Raw genomic sequence first — 8269 nt, forward strand, 5'->3', positions numbered from 1 at the left:
GAATAATAAAACACAAATATAGACTAACAAGGGGGAAGGGAAAAGATGGGGTGGGGATAAGGTGATTGGTGGGAGGAGGGAAGGCATTTGGTGGGATATATGTTGGTATAGTCACCTAATACGAATAATGCAAGGGTATATTTTAAATAACCAAGAGTGAATTATGAATGCCTTACCACAAAAAATAAGTGAAGTGATGGTTAAGTTAATCAGTTTGATTCAAGCATTTCACATTGTATATCATATCACCATATTGTACACCATATATGTATACAGTTGTGATTTAATTCAAAACTAAATTAAAAAAAAACAAGTTGGCTATTATTGTTACAGTGTTTAGAGGCTAAAATTTGCAAACTATAGTGGTCATCTCTTTGAAGGCACTTTCTAATGCCATCTGGGAGACAAGTTTTTTATAATTCTGTTATTTAAGATTTTCCACACTGTAGCTCAGACATTTTGAAGAGATGGGTCCAACATTCTTATCTTGGGAAGCCCAGGAGAGGGCTAGGAGAGAGAGCCCAGGAGAGCCCATTGTGGGCTTCATCCTCATGTGATGTTCTTGCCCAAAGTTTGTTAGCTCCTTGTGATACCCTATCCTTAACCAAGGATGGAGGTTATCATCTGTAAGCTAATTATCTGGTGCCACTGCCATAGAGCTCTGCCTTGCTGGTCTCTGATGTTTATTTGTAAGTACGTGTGATCATTTGGTTGATGATCCTGTTTACTGGCTTCTGAAGTGCAAAGTCTGGCACCTTTGATCCTTTTTGTTTCCTGGCTACCGGCAATGCTAGCTGGGTTTTCCTCACCACCAGTATTAGTGTATTCCCCAGAAGGGAGATGATCTGGATTCCAATCAAGAAACTATTCTATTTTCTTTTATATGGAATCCTCTAACATAATGCTGGAAAGTCTTTTTCTCTAGAATTTTATGAAACAAAGGTCTGATTTATTTCGAGTGCTGCATTTATTATTATTTTTTAAAAGAAAATTAAATATCTTCAGGTGAAGAAATTTGTTTTTGTTTGTTTTTGAGACAGAGTCCTTCTCTGTCACCCTGGGGAGAGTGCCATGGCATCATTGCTCACAGTAACGTCAAACTCCTGGGCTTAAGTGATCCTCTTGCCTCAGCCTCTTAAGAAGCTGGGACTATAGGCACCTACCACAATGCCCAGCTAGCTTTTTCTATTTCTAGTAGAAATGTCATCTTGCTCAGGCTTGACTTCAACTCCTAAACTCAGGCAATCCACCTGCCTCAGCCTCCCAGAGTGCTAGGATTGTAGACACAGACCACCACTCCTGGCCTAGACAAGAAATTTGAATGGTACTTAGGAGAAAACACCACTTAATCGAGAATTTGTTCCACATGTAAATGTTATTTTGCATAACCCAAGAATAGGAGTATTGCTATTTTAAAGTCATTTCCATCAAATTGCAATTCATATTAAACTGTTAATTTTTACCTTATATAAAACATTTTATTCACATCCTTACTATGGGAATTTGTGGCTAAATGACACATTTCATAGGGATTACAAAAACCAACTCAGTACATGTCTAATAATTTAAGAGAAAAAGTATAGGCTCAAGAGGGGAATGCCATGTAATGTGTATAAACAAATCACATTCTACATGAAGATGTTTGGGTTCATTCAAAATCACATTTGCATTCCTGTCCCCGGGATTTCCTCATTTATGTCATTTTATTAAAATTTTAATTTATATATTTTTTGTTATTTATGGGAAGAGTCTGACATGAAAGTTGGTTAGTAAAATGTTACTCTGTAAACAAGCAAAGCCTTGCTAAATACAGTCTAAGTAAGAGATAAGCAACTATGGGCTTAAAATCTATGCTGAAGAATTTCTTTGATAACATTATAAACCATGACAGGGAAGCAGAGCATATGATGGTTATCACTGTAACGTAGTTGAACCAAACTAATGTCATGCACTTGTGTGTGTGTTCGTAAACACACTAACTTATGTTCTGCTCTTTAAAGCTTATTAGGGCCTATTTCCTTCCCACTGATCAATGCACAGTGCTCCTTCCTCTTAAGTAAGCCCCTCTCTTCCTTTAGTACTGGAACTAAGGAATCAACACGGCCCACGTAGGTGTGCCTGGCCTCGGAGACCCCGGTCAAATCTGACAGTATTTACCTGATCTCCACTAGGGGATAGGAAGTCTACACCAGCAGTTTGGCCCTAGGACCAATTGCACCAGCATTTCCTGAATGTGGTGGAAATGCAAATTCTCAAGTCTTGACCAAGACCTATTGGATCAGGAACTCTGGCAGAAGTCCAGCAATCTGGGTTTCAATGAGCCCTCCAGGTGGTTATGATGCTCACTCAAGTTTGGGAGCCACTGGTCTTAATGTGTCCTTGTTGCCTTGTACCCTGTCTGCCTGTGTTAACTTCCTGGGCACCCACGTCTCTTTGTACTCCAGTTTTTATCCTTTAGTATCCTTGTCAATGGATCACTGGTCTGCTGACTGGGTTTCTGCCCTAATTTCAGATTTATGCTCTAGTTCTTAGCTGAGATGGTCACTTGCCCACTAGATAAAAGCCCTGTCAGCTCCTTTCTCTAAGGGTATCACATTCCTATCGTTCTCATTTCCTGTCCTGACTGGTGGCCAAATTGACACTGCATCACTTGGGCCATCTGGAGCCAATTCCCACTGGGGCATTTCCATGACCTGGTAACCCTATCTAGTGCTCCCAGCAGACTGGCCTGGGCTGACCTTCAGGAATCTCAACCCTGGATGCTGTGGTTGACATCACTGTCCTTCCTTGTTAGGCCCTGTCCTAGGACCTAGATAATTGTCCTAACCTGCTGAAAGTCCCGTTATCATACTTCTATCTCCCTGCTGAATTTGATACCAAGAGGCTACATAAGTTATAAGACCTATTTGAAGTTAACAGATAGATGCCTTCGGAAAATACTTATAGAAGAGTTGGATAAACATTCTAGTATGAAATGTGTTACTGATTTGGGGACAATTTCTTCAGGGTAAAAGAAGAAACAGCAGAAAACAATTTCTGTTTGATTACTTTAAGAAAATGTTGACAGCACTACATTATATTCTGAATATTCTAACTTGCCTGATAGTGTATGCAATACTCTTACCTGGTGGGGATCGGCATCATCTAAGTTTTGCTCTCCAAGCACTCATTTTTCCATGCATGGATCCACCTACTGAATTTTATTTTCCAGAAACCTGAACACATCGCTGTCTTACTAACAGTTCACAGGGGACTTAGTGCTATCGAGTTTAATGCAATATGTGTACTCATCCATAGGCGCCTACAGGTAACTACCACTGTGAAAGAAATTGCGAGTCACATTTATATGCTTAGAAAATAATTCAACAAGCATCTCAAAGCACTCTCTATTCACCTTTAGTCAAAGCTCTTTTATGTGTTTAGCAATATTCCCAGTACTTCAAGAGGCCCCCTTTTTCCTTGAATTTAGTTTAATACATAGTCACTTGGCCTGATTTAAGCATAAGCTTTCTTATGCTAAACTTATGAGACCTGCTTCTGCTACTTCATGTCAAATGAATGGAAAATTATCAGTTAATGCTTAACAAAAGCATTTATATTTGCGGTTATGCTTACTTAACTTTTATGAATTATTTATTCTATCCTACTATGTGCCAGGCACATACTAGGGGCTAGAATACCAGAGTCCTTGTCTGTAAGACTCTTCTTGGGAATTATTTTCCAGTCAGATGGATCTTTTCCCATCAGGTGTGGTAGGTGTGAATTTGTCTTACAAGAATAGGTGGGGACCAGGGAGGGACAGCATGGGAGGGGTGGATTTGAGAAATACATTGTGATTTGTGTAAAGTATGGTTGTTACTTTCTGGACTGTGAAAATGAGGACTCAGGTCATAGGAATGTTTAAATAAGGACAACAACATCCTAAAATAGATTTCTCCACATTGCAGTTGGCACCAGCCATCCATGTCCCCCGGTCTCCTGCTCCCTCCACACCTCAAGTTCCTAACAGTCATCATCTAGGCACTGCTCCCTGGAAGGCCTCTGATTGAAGCCTTGACCCCCTTTTCCTGTAAGAAAATATCTAACTTGTGCCTATAGCATCCCTCTGGCTAAGCACATGGCTCACTAACCACATATGTTTAAGCATTCCCTCTGTCCCTGTTTCTATCGTAAGGGCTGCAAAGAATTAAAAACAAAGCAAATTCACCTTCTCCTTGGTATTACAACTTTTCCTATTATCAATCCTATGAGACTGCGAGCTGGAGGACAAGACCTGTGTCATATTTATTTTTGTAAACTCCATGGCATAGCACATTGTATTGAATAAATACTGTTGAATGAAAGAATGGATAGATGAATACATTCATTTCTAGGGACAGACTGTAAATAGACATCATAAGACCTCTAAGACTCTTGGAAAAGTCAGTTCGGTTGGTGCTGGGTCATATCCTTTTACCATGTGAGTGAAGGTCAACTTGACTCCAGGGGAAGTTAGGGTACAGACCTGCCCTTGTACTGCTGACTACATCAGAATGTCAGAAATGGAACATTACAGCCATGACTCGCAGAGATGGCTTTTGCTACACAGGGCCACTCACCTGATCCGAAGCCAAGTCAGCATGGGAGTGGTTCCTCCTCCAAATACCCAGACAGTGAAGAACACGAGGAGCAGCGTGGTGGTAAACATCATCTGCTTGGGCTCAGATTCTGTGTTCCGAATAGCCAAGGCAAATGCAATCGCTCCTCGCAAACCTGGTGGTGAGAAACCCAGAGGGAAAGTAAACATCTTGCAGGTCCTACTCTTATTTCAATGGGTTATCTTTATAATTTGCTGATGCAACATTTTAATTAAACTTTTCTTTCTCTTTCTTTTTTTTAAAATTGTTCAGGTTCATTGAGGGTACAAAGAATTAGGTTATACTGTTTGCATTTGTTAGGTAAAGTCCCTTTTATAGTTGTGTTCTGCCCCCACGAGGTGTGCCATACATGTAACCCCATCCTCCTCCCTCCTGCTTTCCCTCCTACCCGCCCTATTATGAGATAACTGCAGAGTCGCATGGAGTTGTAAGAAACAGTACTGAGAGAGGATGTGGACCCTTTCCCCGTTTCCACCAATGACAACATTCTACAAAACTGTATCTCACTATCTCAGTCAGAATCTTGATATGGACACAGTGGAGATAATGAACACTTCCATCTCCACAAGGATCCCTCATGGTGCCCTCTTACAGCCTCACCTCCTTCTCTCACATCTGCTCCCTCCTTCACTCCACGCAACCAGTGATCTGTTTTCCTTTTCAATAATTTTGTCATTTCAAGAATGCTACATAAACGGGATCATGCAGTGTGTTGCCTTCTAGAATTGCCTTTTAAAACTCAGAGTAATACTCTGTATATTGTTGTAGGATGTATCAATAGCTTGTTCCTTTTGTTGAGTAGTATTCCATAGTATGGGCAATCCACAGTTTGTTGAAGAGTATCTGGGTTGTTTCTAGTTTGGGGTTATTACAAATAAGCCTGCTGAGATTAGCATACCATTTTTCATGTGAGCTTGGTTTCCATTTCTCTGAGATAATGCCCAAAAGGGTAAGTACTGGCTAGTATGGTATTTGTGTATTTAGGTTTTGAAGAAATTACCAAGCTGCTTTCCAGAGTAGCTATAACATTTTCTATTTTTACTACCAATATATAAGCCATCCAGTTTCTCTTCATCTTTGTTAGATTTGATGTTGTCACCATTTTTTACTTTAGCCATTCTGATGTGTCTGTGGTGACACCTTTATTATAGTTTTAAGTTGCATTTTCCTCCTAGAAATGGTGTTGAACGTGTCTGTCTGTAGACTCTTCTGGGTGACAGGGCTCTTCATGTCTTTTTTCCATTTTCTAATTGGAGTTTTGAATTTTTTGTTTGTTGAGTTTCAAGAGTACTTTATGTATTCTACATAATAGCCCTTTGTTTGATATATTTGCAAATGTTCCTCCCGCCCTGTAGCTTGTCTTTTCATCCTCTTAAAAGAGTCTTTTGCAGAGCAAATGTTCTTAATTTTGATGAAATCTGATTTGTTGATTTTTCCTTTTAGGAATTGTGCTTTTTGGAATTCATAGTCAGGTCTATGAACTCTTTGGCTAGCTCTAGATCCCAATGAATTTCCTTTATTTTTTTTCTTAAAAGTTGTATAGTTTTGCATTTAAGTCCATGATCACTTCTAGTGAATTTTTGTATAAGGTGAGAATTTTAGATTGAGCTTCATTGTTTTTTGCCTTTGGATGTCAAACTGCCCTATTGAATTTCTTTTGGACTTTGGTCAAAGCAGGATATATATGTGGGGGTCTAGTCCTGATTTCTCTTTTTTATTCCCTTGATCTTTGTGTCTGTTCTTATAATAATAAATTGTCTTGACTATTGTAGCTATCTAATAAGTCCTAACCTTGGGGAAATTTATTCTTCCCACTTGATTTTTTGTTTTCAAAATTGTTCTCACTATTCTAGTTCTTTTGGTTTTCCATACAACTTTAGAATAATATTGTCCCTACCTAAAGACAGATCTTTCTGGAAATAATTACCTTTAAAAAATCAAATGTGTCAGAAAACAAGGAAAACTAAACTTATGGACCACTGAAAAATTAATAACTAAATTATCCTTAAAAATTACTACCGATTATACACTTTAACAAAGTCTGTAATCTAAACTAAACACACTAAAACTTGCTTTTTCTCTTTTTACTTTTTCTTCTTTAATAATGATATGCTAATTGAATTTTTATGAATCTACATTAAACATATTTGCAAGAGGTATTAAAGATTAAATGCTAGAACTTCAAATCAAAATGTGATGACACTGCTACGAACCAAAATGTAGATTCTAAAGAAGAGTAAATAAAGGCATAAGTAGGAAAAGAAAGGAAGAAAAATGAAAGGTCTCTCTCGGCTAGCACATGCGTTGCCAGACATTTATGGTCCCTGTTGTAGTGTATAACAGGAAAAATGAAGATTTATAATGACAGCTACTATAAGTCAAAGAGGTAGTGATTTGGTTATTTTTATAGGAAGGTTTAAATCACATGCATAAAATTTCAATGATCTATTTTTCGTAATATTTTCTGTAGCATCTAGGTTTCCAAATCTTTATTCAAACATTAGAGGACTTTTAACCATTGAATACAGGATCAGGAGAGGAATACTACAACCATTCTGGTTCTTACTCCTAGTTCCTTTTTCATCTCCATGCTAAGACTATTCAAGAGACAAGTGGCATAACACAAGATCCAGAGGATTAGACTAGAGAGACTTAATGCATTTTGCCTGAAACAAGGAAACCTCAGAAAGAAAGAAGAACATGTACTTTGATTATAAAATACCTTCAAGGAACAAAATGTAATGGAGGAAGGAAATTATTCTAAATCTCCTATGTAGACATGGAAATGGCCTGAAGATAAGGAAGATAACATTTGAAGTAGATATTAATAGAAAAGTTCTTATACCTCAGACATTCTGCACACTTGAGATGGCTGTGCTCCAGGAGAAGAGTGCCCTTACCAGAGGTGCACGTGCGTTCAGCTGGGCACAAGAGTGGGAATATTAATAACCTTTAATCCTGGGGACTATTTTAATAATGTTCTCACCAGGAAATACAAATGGCATCGTTAGGAAATAAGAGCTCAAGGAAGCAGTCTTGCCATAGACTTTGGTATCTGAGGAGAGAACTTATAGGTCAAGGTAAAGCTCCTAGCAGTGTTTAATCACAGCACAAGACTGAAGTTCAAGGCGATCTTTCCAGTTTTTCTTTCCCTGAAGCTCATATTGATAGAAATATCCATCAGGCAGCATTACGGCAGATGATCTGACTTTACAAGTATTAGGTAATAAGTTGCTTGGTTTTTACTGTTATAAATATTTGTGGTTGTTTTATTTTGTGTTTTTGTGAGAAAGAAAAGAATGGAAATGAATAACAATTAAAACTCACTATGTTCTATTTACAACAAACTCTTTCATGCTGGATACCAAAGTAGGCAATCATTAATCTTCCTGAGAATACTTAATAACGTATAGTCATTATGTTCAACTCATGTTAACTATGTTCTCAAATCTACATTGTCTGTATGAGAGCAGTTATTGGTTTAAAAATATACTCAGATGATTAAGGATGGTGAGCACTTTTTCATATATCTGTAGGCCGTGCGCCGATCTTCTTCAGAGAAATTTCTCTCCAAGTCCCTTGCCCACCCTGAGATGGGATCACTCGTTTTCTTCTTGCTAATACGTTTTAGT

At 38.3% G+C, this 8269-nt stretch overlaps 1 protein-coding gene across 1 annotated transcript in view; it reads right to left on the minus strand.

Annotated features, from left to right (window-relative positions):
* SLC9A9 (solute carrier family 9 member A9) overlaps positions 1 to 8269 on the minus strand; it is a 574234-nt gene that overhangs the window by 203354 nt on the left and 362611 nt on the right. Inside the window, exon 14 of the mRNA XM_023512997.1 lies at positions 4599 to 4752. Within this exon, the coding sequence (XP_023368765.1) occupies positions 4599 to 4752 (154 nt within the window). The remainder of the gene's footprint in view (positions 1 to 4598; positions 4753 to 8269) is intronic.

This window comes from Otolemur garnettii, unplaced genomic scaffold, assembly GCF_000181295.1.
Source record: "Otolemur garnettii isolate 467f Iridium unplaced genomic scaffold, OtoGar3 scaffold00032, whole genome shotgun sequence".
Lineage (NCBI taxonomy): Eukaryota > Metazoa > Chordata > Mammalia > Primates > Galagidae > Otolemur > Otolemur garnettii.